The sequence below is a fragment of the Chenopodium album genome, chromosome 19, assembly GCF_948465745.1.
Source record: "Chenopodium album chromosome 19, dcCheAlbu1.1, whole genome shotgun sequence".
NCBI lineage: Eukaryota > Viridiplantae > Streptophyta > Magnoliopsida > Caryophyllales > Amaranthaceae > Chenopodium > Chenopodium album.
In genome coordinates, this window is record NC_137852.1 from 5,088,352 (window position 1) to 5,103,200 (window position 14,849).

Sequence of the window (14,849 nt, forward strand, 5' to 3'; positions counted from 1 at the left end):
TCGTATTATATCAACAACACAAACATTCATATGTGCCATCGTGTAGTCGGGGTTACTCGATCATTCGGGGTTTACCCAATCAATCAATGTTTTGATGTGCATGTGTCAGCTTGCTGGTGTGGCTGACCACACACACAAAAAAGGGTTGTATCAACAATTATGAGGCCCATATTTAATCAAATTTTGGTGATAAACTTGTATTTTCTCGCTGGATAATCCATTTTCAAATATACATAGATATTCAATATTTTTTGGTTACGATTTTAATCTGTTTATTTTGTTGTTCCAATGGATAGGAGTTGTAGTATTTTTATAAGATAAAAAAGTCAAAGCATGAATAACTATAAAAGATTGAAAACGTATTAAATATGTCTAAAATTTCTATTTTTTGCTTTAAAGTTCTCTATATACGTACTAGTATCATGTTTTTGTAAGAGTAAGCAAGTCAAAGAACCCGGCTATTGAAACTACCAATCGATGTCTTTAGCATAAATATTTGACGTCATTTTCTTTAGGGTAATGTTATATGTAGCCCTTAGGGCTAAATATACTATTGAAAATGATATAAAATTAGGAATTCATGACAAAAACACGCGTAAATCAGTGTAATTAGTGTTTATATTTTCATGATTTCTTAACTTTTAACGATTTTCAAGACTAAATTTAATGCTTATATGTAGCCCTAAGGGTTATGTATAACATTTTCCTTTTCTTTATTGTTTTTAATCCAAATTTGATCCAATTAGCTTAGTTAATAAATTTATTAAAAGGATCGCTTTCAAGAGTAATTGATGACTCGTTGTGAAAGTGCTTCTTATCCTATAATTTGTTTTAATGATTATAATTATATCATGCTTTACATATTTATTTATTTTTTATGGTTATAAATTTACTATACTAAAATAGTACAAGTACTAAATCTCGGTTCACACTCTTTCAAAAAAAAAATCTCGGTTCACACCATCTTTTTGCTTACATGTGATTCACGATCTCGCAAATCCTACATCGTACATAACTACATATTGTTTGTTCTTCCTGAATTTCATATTCAAAGGGACTGATCGGTCTATTTGTTATTTCTAATATTATTAGGTTGACCAATTAATGCCGTAGTTTATTCTATGATAACAAAACAATGTAATTAAATATTTAATGCTCAAATCCACCTATTATATGGCCGGTCATATACTTAATCAAAGATACATTACAGAAAGTACAAAATATAATTTTGCAAAAATAAAGTAAAATTAGTTTTACCTCCATTTCTTATCATGCGCAACAAAGGAATATTCTATGTCTTACAAATAATACTCTTTGTTGCACATAATAAGAAGTGGAAGTAGTATACTTTGTATGTTTTTTGTAGTTGTTGGTTATAAATATTGCGTAACCCTTTTATTATTGTTGTTTTATCTAATAATAAAACATCATAGTTAGATTGTTGTTAGAAATTAAACAACAATGACAATTAATGCTATTGAGCATTTGAGCCGTATTAGAAAACAAAAAACGTGCGTGATTATTAATTTTAAGCTAAACAAGCACGTTAACTTAATAAATTGAATTCTCTTTAATATCTTGGATTAGTCATTGAACCCCAATCAACCCTAAATCTGACACTCACGTACTTCCGTATGTATCCGTATCCATATCCATAACTGTAACCATAACCGATTAACCTAACATCCATACGTACCGGTACAGCATAAGTTGCAGCCAGAGAACTCGAGAAGAATGCTTTTTTATTTGCAATGAAATGGAAGGAATGAATTAGGCAAGTCATGAATCTCAGTCTCCTATCCCCATGCATGTGAATTGTGGACCTTAATCACATTCACAACCTCGATGACACCTACGATTCAATTTTGCATGTTCACTTTGCGACGTGTGTGGTTTGAGACACAATTTGGTTGTTTTTGTTGTATCTTTTTCCTCTCATTAATTGAAAATTTATTTGATTGATTATTTAAGTGTTGTACCTCATTTACAAATCAATTAGTATTAAGCTAACGCTTGCTACTTTGCTAGACTCCAATCCAGCACTTAGTTCGTTCGATTGTCACCAATTACCGAGTACAAGATTAAGAATTACTACCTTTGTTTCAAATTTATGTGTTAAATCGATCTGCCTTTTCATCATTAATGAAGCATATATGTGACCATAAAAACATTAATCATGAGTAACAAAAAGTTAGTACATTGTCACAAATTTAACAACTTTTTATTTGATGGTATTTATATATAAATGTATATTAATTAGAATTATGATCATGCTTATAATTTTTTGGAAAATTTGTCAGGAACCACACGCTTAATAGAGGTATTTGGAAACAACTACCCACTAAAAAATTTTATCAAAAAAACTACCCCTAAATTTAAAAAGTTAGAGTAGCACTACCCGTTTGCATTTTCCGGCGAAAATGTCCAGCACGTGGGCCCTCTTTTTCAATTTTTTCTTGAAAAGACACGATGCAATGACAAATTGAACCTTAATTTGTAACCCTAGGATAACCAATTTGAATTAAAAGCAACAAATTCAACCAATTTCAAATTATCCCCAATTTCTAAGAACCCTAATTTTTCTAATCGTTACACCCTAACATCAAAATTCATACTTAATGGATTAAAAGAGAAGAATTACCTATGAATTGCATACCATACTTGTTTTCATTTGTTCAATTAGGGATTTTCAGAAGAAAAATTGAAAAGTGGGCCCCACACGCCGGACTTTCTCGCCGGAAAATGCAAATGGGTAGTGCTACTCTAACTTTTTAAATTTAGGGGGTAAATTTTTTGATAAAATTTTTTAGTGGGTAGTTGTTTCCAAATACCCCTATTAAGCGTGTAGTTCCTGACAATTTTTCCTAATTTTTTATATTAAAAGTCAAATATCACAATTATTTTAAGACAACAATAAGAGGTTAATTTTTTGCTAAAAAGCCCAGAGTTAATAATTTTGTCGTTATGTCTTGTGACACATGGCACATCTAGAAAAGTAGCATTCAAGGACAAACACTCATCACTTGGTCTCACCTCTCACCAAAACTTCTTGTATCAATTTTGTACAAATTCTTAAATGGACCTGGTTCACACTAATTTATTGTGAACCACTAACATTAGAGACAATATGATTGTTTTGTTAATAAAAAAAAGGTCACTATATTAAAATAAAGGTTAATTATTATGTTGAAATAAAAGTTAGTGTGACATTAAAAGCTATAAGAGGTTATTTTTTTAATAAATTTTTTAATATAATGGTCAATATGAATAATAAAGATTACTATGTTAAAATTAGGTCACTATTCAACATAATTTCGTACTTTAAGTTCATGATAATATTAATGGTCACACAAGTTTTAAAAAAGGTTACTATGTTAGAAATAAGGTTACTATATTAAAATTAGGGGTCACTATGTTGAATGTAATACCAGTTACGTGTGTATAAACTTTAGGTCCACAATAATATTATTGTGAACCAGGTCCACGCAAGATTTTCTGTCAATTTTGAGGCTTATATCATTCCATCAAATAAATTACAACCCTTTAATTTGGGACCCATTCTCTTATATTATTTAATTTGAAACTCTAATAGTATTTAACCAACAAGAATCGAAATACACTCGACCCGAAAAATATCCGATTCAGAATTGGACTCGCGTGGATATAACAATTTAGTATGACTCAACTTTAAAATTTTACCCGACCCGACCCGACCATATCAGACCCGATCCGATCATCCAAATTGACACCTCTAATTGAAAGTGACAATATGTAATAATTTTGAGGTTTGTATGATATATTTCATACAATATTTATACAAACAACCATCATATCAAGCCTTTAATAAATTACACTCAAATACAAAATATTGAATGTACATATATGCATATGCTCTAATCTCCATATGTACATGCGGATAGATATGAATTAATTGAAAACATTATCTATCAATTGGACAATTCTCCTAATAGTCTGATAACTACATTAGCAAATAAAATTCTTAAAAGTGTCATGCTTTGTATTCAGTTTATTGTTAATTAAGCGAGGGATGAGTCGGATGAGCATTTTGAATGTGATTGGTCAAGCTTTTGAAATAATATACGTAATATGATTAGCAAATAAGAGTATTATATGATGAGTTGTTTTAATTAACACGTTTAATTTGTCACAATATCAACTATCAAGTGCAAGATATAATATTGAATAACCAAAGTGATTGACAACATTTAATGGTCGATTTATTTTTAGTACTCATATCTGTTAAGATAAGTTTAGATAAACTAAATTTCGACATGCTTGCATAGTCATATATATATGGCACATTGGAGCGATGGGAATTAAAATATGCTAATCTATTTTTCTGTCTTTCCATTAGATGTAGCCCAAATAATGTTTGGGCTAATAGCCCACTCATGTTTGGGCTAATACCCCAAGGCCCTAACACGTTAATGTTGTTAATTGGGCTTTGACCAGGTAAGGATTTACTGAGTAAGACATGTATCGCTCTTTTCACTAATCTATTGACTATTGATGATGTTTGGTTCTCACAAAGATCCACTTCAGAAGCATATATAAATTACTTTTAAAATAAATAAATAAAGGAAAATGATAAAAAGTTAAATACTGTAAGAAAATATAGAGGATAAATTAACATTAATTACACTGATCTACATCTACTTATGATTTTGTCATGAATTTTCAACTTAATTCCATTTTAGAAAGTATATTTAATGCTTATATATAACTGTAAGAGTTACATATATCATTACCCATAAATAAATAATTTAGAATTAGGTTTTACAGGAAGCTATATGAGAGGTCAACATGGCCATAAAACAAAGTGAAGCTTGAGAAATTAAAGTTATATCAATCAATTAGAAAACATTCATGAGATCATGAGTTAAGAGCAAAACAGCAAAGATCCATGACATTAATAAGTAAACCAAAACACACCATTATTACGCACATAACATTGATCCTTGTACACGCCTATTAGCTTCTTGGTCAAATTTTGACGTGATACCCAATACTTGTTTAATTTGTACGTAGTACAAATCTTGCAACCTTGATGATATAAATCACGTTACCATAAAACATCCATTAAAAAAGACTACATTATTATTATTCAAAATCTTACAAAATTTTCAGCATGAAATCTTGACACCACAAGCAGAAATAACGCGCTTAGCACTAGGGGAATTAGCATAACTTTGATACTTTTTCTTGTACCCACAAAGACATGGTCGTTGCACGTTAAGCTTATTGCAACAATCTCCCGATGGTGCCACATTTTGGGACAAAAATGCCCCTGCACAAGACATCAGCTGACTGATATCACATGTTGCGGCCGATGCCGGTATCGGTACCTCCGCCAGCATTGCCGCTGCTACGACCATCGTGATCAGTGCAAAAGTGTACACCTTGTTGGCCATTTGTGTATGAGAGTGAAAGTGGGATAGTAAAGTGGATTGAAGTGAATGTATTAAGGGTTCATTGTTCTTTTTATAGAGGAAAATGAAAGACTAAAAATTAGTAAAAGAGATTAAGATCATGATTAGGGTGGCTTGGATTGTAGCTTTTGGCTAATATTAAACGTACTAGAGTACATGTGATATGATAGTCCGTGCTATTGTAGTTGTGCTAAATCGTTTTCTTTCGGTGCAATTTGCAGTTTGCACGTAGAATTTCTGTCCCCTTTTTGTTTTAAAATGGAATTTATAATATTTGGAACATTTTGGGAGACGTGAATATGATCACGAGATGCAAGTTTCATAAAATTAGTACTATAGTAATGATAGGGATTATCGAAGATGAACAATATGATAACAACTACACTACTAATACTTTTTATAAACTATACTCCATACATATGTACCGTATGTATACACCTTGATGTACCTTTGAAGTAATATAGTGCATGATAACGTGATCATAAATTAATATTGAATAGAAAGAATACGAAAATTTTAGATCCGATTATTCATAAGAAAACATAAAATTATATAAGATATAGCATCATATATATCAAATTAAAACAAATCCAAGACATAAAGATTCATTTATTATTCCGGTAGTACACAATAATTAATCGAGCAAGAATGCCAACAAATTAAAGAGAACTACTTGGTTACAAATTCTTAACGTAAAATATTAATTAAAAGACATGCATATAAGATATAGTAGCATATATAGCTACGTCGTACAATAGTACAACTTATCTCCTTCATTTTCTCCCAATTATGAAAAATAATTAATGCATATTTTTCAGAGAGAAAACTACATAATTAGGGCTTACTAATTAGCAATCGGAAGGGAATGCAATACCGCAAACCTGAGGAGTACCTGGAGCAGCAGGAGCGCTTAAATATTTAGAAATTTCAGGGTTAGTGAAGAAAGAACATAGGCATTCTTTGGTCTGTTTTTTCAATGCAACACAACAAGGTGATGTTGGTGATGGTAAGCTTCCAATTTGCTGAATTGCTGACAAACATGGAGTAAGCTCTAGAGGGTTACACGCTTTCGCTATTTCGACCACCCCTAAGAGGAGCACAACCACCATAAGAGTTGCCATGACTTGACTAGCCTTCTTCGACATCTTGATTAGTGACGGATGGGAGGATTAAATAGAGAGGGGAATTGAAGAAGAAGGTTAGAGTAATAAGTAGGTGATTAGTGAGATGAGGTGGTGAGATTATTAGGGCTTAGCTTTTCTCTATTTATAGGTGAAAATACTAGGGTTATGTTTAAATTAGGGTGCAATTAATGTAAGAGAATCATAATTTGTTGGCATATCGTTCTTGGGAGTATGCAAATTAGATAATTTGATTAACTTATAAGCTTGCATTAATGAATCGATTTGTTGAGGATTTCCAAGGACCAAGATAATGTGAAAAAATCAAAAAACAAATGTTTGAATCTGAATCATTGAATGTAGTCCTTTTAATACGTACTCCACCAGATTCTAAATGTTATTTCCATTTTAACTGTGCAAGTTTATCAACGTATTACCATGGCCATACAAGTACGAGTACCAATTATATGTATAATAGTTGTATACTCCGTATTAATATATACGACTTAAATATTAAAGACAAATTATGTTTTATATCTTAAGAATAATTTATTAGAAAATTTTATGAACTTTTGAATATAGTCAAGGTTCTAAATAGGAAGAACAATACAAAAAAGTTCGGAGAGGGACTATATCAAAGAACCTTTGTCCTTAAATCTCCCAAGTTATCTTGTTTTTGTAATTGTAAACAAAATATTTTAGACAAAATTGTATGTATGCAAGGTGTGTGCAAAATATATATTGCATGTATGTATATCAGAATTTAAATTATTCTGAAATAAAAGCTAAATACTCGTTATTTTTTTAATGGATGGAATTTTCATCTTTTAAAGAAGTAAGAAATAAAATTTACCCTCTATAAATCATTACTCGTATAAGTTGGCAAATCATGAAAAAATCATTACTCGTACATAGTATTCGTATATTGACTAAAATATATAGTCCCCTACTATGCGTGCTTATGGTAATTAAGTTGGCAAATCATTCTTGGGATTTTGCAAACAAGAGAAATACATTAACTAAGAAGTTGTAGAAGTTGATTTACGAGTTGATGACAACAAAATTGACACATGGTAAATGTTGAGGATTTCCTAGCACCAAGGCAACGTGCAATTGTTTCAAATGGAAGTAACACTGGTCACTTTTTGATTTTTTTTTTTCTCCTTCACTCAAATTTAAATATTGGCTGTATAATATGGATAGAAAATCTAAATTAATTGATGAAGGAATCAAAACGAGTGATAATCCTACATACTTACGTATTTTAAGTCGTATTTAAATTTGATTACAAGTCTATGATGATCTCGTGTATAACGAGAGGTGCCTTACTACAAGGGTATGAATTATAATCACATGGTTGTTAAATGCGATTGACAAAAATTAGTTCGTTTTAGATCTATATCAACATTGAAAATACAATGTTATAAACTTGTAATAACTTGTAGATTTTAGATTGCCATCTACAAAAATGTGGCCCAAACTAAGTGCCCAATATTTGTATGTCATGTTGGGTCGTCATTGGGCCAAAGTGTGGACTTTACCTAATTACTCCATAATATTGAGAGAATTTTGGAAATTTTGTCAAAAACTACCAATTAAAGTGCGTGTTTTGAAAACAACTACCTATTAAAACTTTTTTTTAAAAGAACTACCACAAAGTTGTAAAAAGTTTAAGTAGCACTACCACTTTAATAATTCCAACTAGAATATTCGGCATGTAGGTTCTACTTTTTACCTTTACCTCATAAAATCATCATCTGAATTGACTAAATTACCCTTCATAAAGGTAAAAAGTGATAAAAAGTGAGACCCAAACACCGGAGATTTTAGCCAAAATTGTTAAAGTGGTAGTGCTAGTTAAACTTTTTACATCTTTGTGGTAGTTCTTTTAAAAAAAAAATTTTAATAGGTAGTTGTTTTCAAAACACGTGCTTTAATTGGTAGTTATTGACAAAATTTCTGAGAATTTTTTCATGATTTTTGTAGATAAATGAGTTTTATACTTAAAGAGTTCAAGATTTTAAGATTTAAACAATACAATTAAACTAAGAAAACAAAGAAAGAATCACTGTTTATGTATTTAACTTTATTTTAATAAAACCCTAAAAATTTAATTTAATGCATAGGAAAAATAAAGAAATAATCTAAGTTCTAAACTCAATTAAAACTCCAAGCGATGGATGAGATCAACCGTGTTAGTAGCAAGCTGATTGAGTGGTGTAACAATGTCCGTAACACGTTTAATCAAGATGTCCCTAACATGTGAACTTTGCAAATAATTCGTGCATTGATTATTAACATTAAGCACGGTCCTAACGTCGCGCACCATGTTTAGCCTCTTCGACTCCTTGACTTCTTTAGTGCCACCACTCAAAAAATTGGTTGCATCCAATGCTTGTTTCAATCCCAAGATCGAGAAATCGATCATGCTATTACATTCATTGAGGGAGTTAATTTCGTGGGATCGGAGTTTTGGTTGTTTTGCTTGGTGATTAAGTTTCTTAGACACGGTTTGAGCCTCGGTTAGGGTTGCTATGATGGCGAGACGGGTGGCTTGTTTGGGATGGCTGTTGATGCGGCCGGCGTTAGGGAGGAGGGTGTTTAGGCATAGGTTAACGTTTGTGGTGTCGTTACATGTTTTTTTGACGAAGGCTATGTTAGGGGAGTCGGTTGTTGAATTGGCTAAAGATATTGAAACGAAGAAAACGAAAGCTAAGAGGACGAAGAATTGAGGAGATCGAGCCATTGTGTTGTATGTGTGTGCGTACGTGTTTGTGTTGGGGAATAATTGGGTTGCATGAGCCATAATTTATAGAACTTTTTAAGATGGTAAGACATAACTTATTTGGGTAGGATTAGGATTCTAAGTTGTTATAGAATTCTATTGCAAGTGATATTCCTAAAGCTCTAATGCTATTTATGGAAACTTTTACTACCTTTGTTTCGATCACATAATTTATTTGAGTAGGATTAGGATTCTAATTAAGTTGTGCAATATGATACTCGTAGAATACCATTGCAAGTGGTATTTCTAAAGCCCTAATCCGCTATCTATGTAAATTAAGTTGTACTGTACTACATTTGCTTAATTTCATCGTTGATACACTCATATACTACCTCCGTTTTTATTTAGTTGACACGTTTTGACTTTAGCACTATTCATACATCTCCCTTTGACCGTGTTTTATGCTTTATACGTAATAAAAAATATAGTCATGTGTGATCTTGTTAGATTCGTCACGTTATATACTTTTAAAATATCAACTTTTCATAATTTTTGTTTATCGATTATTAGAGATATTAATGATTGAGTAAGTGCACTGACAAACGTGACTAAAGAATCGTGTCAACTAAAAAGAAACGGAGAAAGTATAAAATAAGGGCATAAGACAAGTGGAACTACTATAATAGTATAAGAGCTTCTCAATTAATAAGCAACCACTTTATATATATTTTTCTAATATATATGATGATCTCCAAGACACATATCATAACAAAACAACACGTATAGGTATATAATCTTCGAACACAGAGAATACAACATACAAGTGTGCAACATGCACGAATGCATACCACATTTTCCGTACCATAAGACCTACCATGATAGGCACCTAATAAACCAAACACAAATATTATGGTTTTATTTTAACATCCACGTGACTATCCTCGACCACACTCATATAGTAATCAAGGGCACAAGTAGAGTACCATTAGAACTATAGTATAAAAGTAATAAGCCTCCGTCTCGAGCCATCTAACAATTTTTTTCGATCAATTGTGCATTTAGCATCTAACACTGACTCTACACGTGGAGGCCACACGCTTAGCACCAGGCGAGTTAACATAACGCTTAAGGTTGGGGTTCCTTAAGTATCCACAAAGGCAAGGCTTTTGCTGCCTTAGTCTTGCACAACATGCGCCAGATGGTGGTTTGTTAGACATAATTGCGGGAGCACAAGGGCTTAGTTGCACCGGACTACAAGCCGCCTCAGTTGTTGGTGCCTCAGCTAGTAGCACCGCCACGACAATCACCGCCACTAGGGCAAGGGCAGCCACATTCTTGGCCATGATGATCACTAAGCTAGAATAACAAATTAAGATGGTCTAATGAGGGATAATGATGAGATAAATAGTGTAGTAGCTTAAGAGTGTAATGCGTGTGTGTAGGGGTAGAATGTGGTGAGGAAAATGTGTAGAATTAAGGTGTGAATTTATAGTGGAATTTTGGAGGGTAAAAAGGAAAAAGATGAAACAAAAAAAAAAAAAAAAGTTGATGATTAGGGACACCAGGATATAGAATGTGGGAAATTGTAGGTGGACAATTGTGAGTGGTAATTTGAGCGTGCGTAAGTATGAACATTGAGAAGTGTGCACTGCCACAAATAATGACACTTTCATAGAGTGACCCTTTTGGTTTAAGTGGGTGGTTGGATTGTTGGAGCTATTATGCTTTTTGTTGAAAATATTGGTTATCTTTCTCCAATTTTTATGATATCCCTACCCTTTTTTTAAAAAAAATAAAAAAAAAATTGTACTTGTATGAATCGAAAGTTAAAATTTGAGATATGTTAAGAAGAATTTATGCAAAAAAAATATGATAAATAAAATCATTAAATTTGATTAACATGAATCACCAGTTGTGCCCTCCGTTTATTTATATGTTTAGTAATTGTATTTGATAAACATAAACCACCAAATTTGTTAAAAATGAAACTAGGTAATATGCTGAGGTTAGATTAAAAGAATGCACCACTTGCCAATTCAGTTTATTTATATGTTTATTAATTCCGTGTTAAATTTTTTATATCCTACATAAATTTGTAGTAATAGAGACATAGAGTATTGTTATTGCATACTCAGCTCGGTACATACGTATTACATAGCAATACATATTATTTATCATAATAGCTTAATATATTTCCCTCTAATTCACATCTTAGGGCCTATTATTGATCATACTTATTATTTTATCATAATAGCTTAAATTAGAACAGGCCCTTACATCACTTTTCTTCTTTCCTTCTTTTTGTTAAAGGAAATCATACATCACTTTGCTAACAATATTAACAGTAATATTTTTCTTTTCTATTAAAAAAAGAAGATACTTCTATTTTTAAACGGCTTTTAATATTTTAAGCAAAGGCTTAACAATTCTTAAATGCTTATTTTCTTTTATAGATTAACAATTTAACAGTGAGCTTCTTGTGTACATGTTTTCATAGCCTAACTTTGCCTTCATGCTACAAAATTTCCTAGAGCCATGTGATCTAACACAAAACAGGTGTAATGTTACATAGCGTTATCTAATTTCTTTCACAATTGCAAAGCAACAATCTTCCTCACTGATTTAGATGCCATTCTTGATGATATTTTGTACTCTAGCACTTTCTTAATTCGGTTTCTTTGTGTTATGTTAAACGAGATGGTAATTCGGTGGCTCATAATTTAGCACGATCGTTTTATTGTGCCTGTGTTGAACAAGTTTGGGAAACCATATATAGTCCTTGTGAGATCTATCCTTATGTATTGATGGATAAATTATCAATATAAGGCACATCTTGCTTTGTTTTTTTTTAAAAAAAAAAACATAAAATAAAATAAAATAAAATTATAACTAATCTATCATACTTGTTAATCCATTGTGGTTAACGGAAACATATAAATTGTCAAATCAAGTCCCTAATTTAGTTTAATTTAAACTCATTTATTGCAAATTAACGATAGTTGGAGGACCTAATTAAACAATTTGAACGAAGAAATTAAATTAAGTCGGAAACAACACGGATTAACATTATAATTTTACTACCCTAATAAAAATGTGATTAAGATCACAATGGTGCTACAAAATCAAGCAAGTAACTTCATAAAGTAGAATAGCATGCATATATCAAGTAATTCATATCTAATTTCACAAATAACCATTTTATTAAATAGCGGGATATATAATCCAGGCAAGAATAATAGTTGTACAGAGCACCACGAGTCCACGACAGAGTATACATACAATAACATGCACTTATACATACATCTACTAAATATACTACAAGTGCACGAGAAAAACATAAACATAGCAATCTGATTCATAATACATAGTACGTGATCAAGGGCGTAATTTGTACTACTCTATTCGAAATTATTTAATTTTAATGAGGTAATGTGACAATCAATTCCGAATAGAGGTACTTTTTTACGAATGATGTGTTAGTTTAGCAACTAACGTTGACTTTGCAAGTGGAAGCCATACGCTTAGCTCCAGGGGAGTCAATGTATGACTTAAGGCTAGGGTTCTTAGCGTATCCACAAAGGCAAGGTTTCTGCTCTTGTAATTTAGCACAACATGCGCTTGATGGTGCTTGGTTGTACATAATAACCGGTGCACAAGGGGTCAGCTCTATGGGACTACAAGTGACTGCCTGCGTTGCTGGTGTCACAGCTAGCAACACTGCCACGGCAACCACCACGAGTAGGGCAACGTTCTTGGCCATGATGCTTAGAAGATACAATTTAATTGCTCGAATTAGAGATTTGTTAGTACGTGTATGAGAGAGTGTAGTGTAATGTAATTGGTGAGGGATTAGTTTAGTGCAAAGTGTGAATTTATAGGGGGATTTAAGAGTAAGGGTCAAATAGAGAAAGAGGAAACAAAATTATAAAATTGGGTAAGCTTTTGGATGTGGGATTTTAGAGGTGGACATTTGTGACTGGTAGTTTGAGTGTCAAGAAGTGCGCATAAATTAATATTTGACATATAAATAGAATATATGTTGTTGATCATCAGATTAATGTATTCCAATTTGGTTCTAGTGGGGTGGTTGGATTATTGGCTTCGTTATACTATTTGCTAACAACATTAGTGCTACACTGCTACTTCTAAATTACAATATTGTAGTATCTAATATATATAGTAATATAGTTTTTTTTTTTTTTTTTGAAGTTAGTTAAGAATGTCAAAGACTATTGCGATGGACGAAAAATCTCTGAAATAAGAGATCCATACTTGAACGTCACACACAAAAAAAAATAAAAATAAAAGGGGTTGTGAATTGAGTTTGGTGAGGAAGTAGGAAGGTGAGACACTTGGATGTAAAATTTGATTCCAAATAATTTGTTTAAGAGGTCGTGACTAAGCCACTTTCTCAAATTTGTGTTTTAAAAGGATGACTCAGCCACTTTCTCCATTGTTGTAAAAGCAATATAAATTTTAAAAAAGTACAGTAAATTGTGTTTTCATTAGCTAATTAAATTTGGTATGTTTTGCTTTACTTATAGATGCACAATTTAACTTATTGTTATTGAAAAGAATGTTTTTTGCTTATTTGAAAATAATTTATTAAGAAGCATGTGTTTAACTAATTTTTTTTATGAAACATAATCATTTTTATTCAACTTAAATTTTTAACTGAATTGAACTTAATTTAACTTGTTTTTATTAAGCCTATGAAGTATTCAAATAAGTTGAGAAGAATAGAGCCTTCACAAGAAATTACTAGAGAGTAAAATTCGTATATTACACATATAAGTATATAACATACTCATTATTACATGCATTTTATTTATTTATTATTTATTTTTTTGATAATGGGGAACCAATTTTGGATCTCATAGAGTCATAGTTGATGATTATTTAGTGGATCATTTTATTATGGATTGGACCTAGCAGGATGGGAAGGGTCCATTACACATCGGCCCTTTTATCAATCACTACCATAACGGGGGTCCAATATTTAAGCCCAACGTCGGTGTTAGTCTCAATCGAAACTACTGATAGTCAACAAAAGTCAAGTAGTCAAGTAAAATTTATGGACCAGATTTTAATCTTTTATCATGAATATTATCCCACTCTTTTTTCAAGGAAAAAGGCCATTGCAAAATTGTAATTGACAAAATAAATGTTGTGTTTGTTCACACTAAGTAATTCAATCTAGATACAAATTTACAATATGGTATGTTGGAAATATTGGGGAGAATATAGAATAGTATGGAGTACTATTCAATTATTAGATGAGCCAAGAACAGTACAGTACAACAATCCAACGAGATCATTACAACATAAAAAAAGTAGTCCTTATTTTAAAACGTAACATTTTATTAAATGGAGCATTTATAAACCCCGGAACACATACAACCCCACACACAAATAAAGTGTGTAACATGTACATGCATGTTTCAATGTAACACTTTGAAACCACAAGATTTGATACAAGATCACAAAGCAAACATTAAATTAAACATAATTACTTAATTTATAATTACCTTAGAAACACCCTCACAACCATTT

The 14,849-nt window shown here is 31.6% G+C and overlaps 1 protein-coding gene and 1 pseudogene across 1 annotated transcript; both read right to left on the reverse strand.

Annotated features, from left to right (window-relative positions):
• Positions 1-6,298: 6,298 nt before the first annotated feature.
• On the reverse strand, positions 6,299-6,595 carry LOC145593858 (non-specific lipid-transfer protein 2 pseudogene; annotated as a pseudogene).
• A 2,137-nt stretch (positions 6,596-8,732) lies between these two features.
• Positions 8,733-9,317, reverse strand: LOC145593859 (pectinesterase inhibitor 4-like). Its single transcript, XM_081650222.1, has one exon. The coding sequence runs from the start codon at positions 9,315-9,317 to the stop codon at positions 8,733-8,735; it is 585 nt and encodes a 194-aa protein (XP_081506348.1).
• Between the last annotated feature and the right edge of the window lie 5,532 nt (positions 9,318-14,849).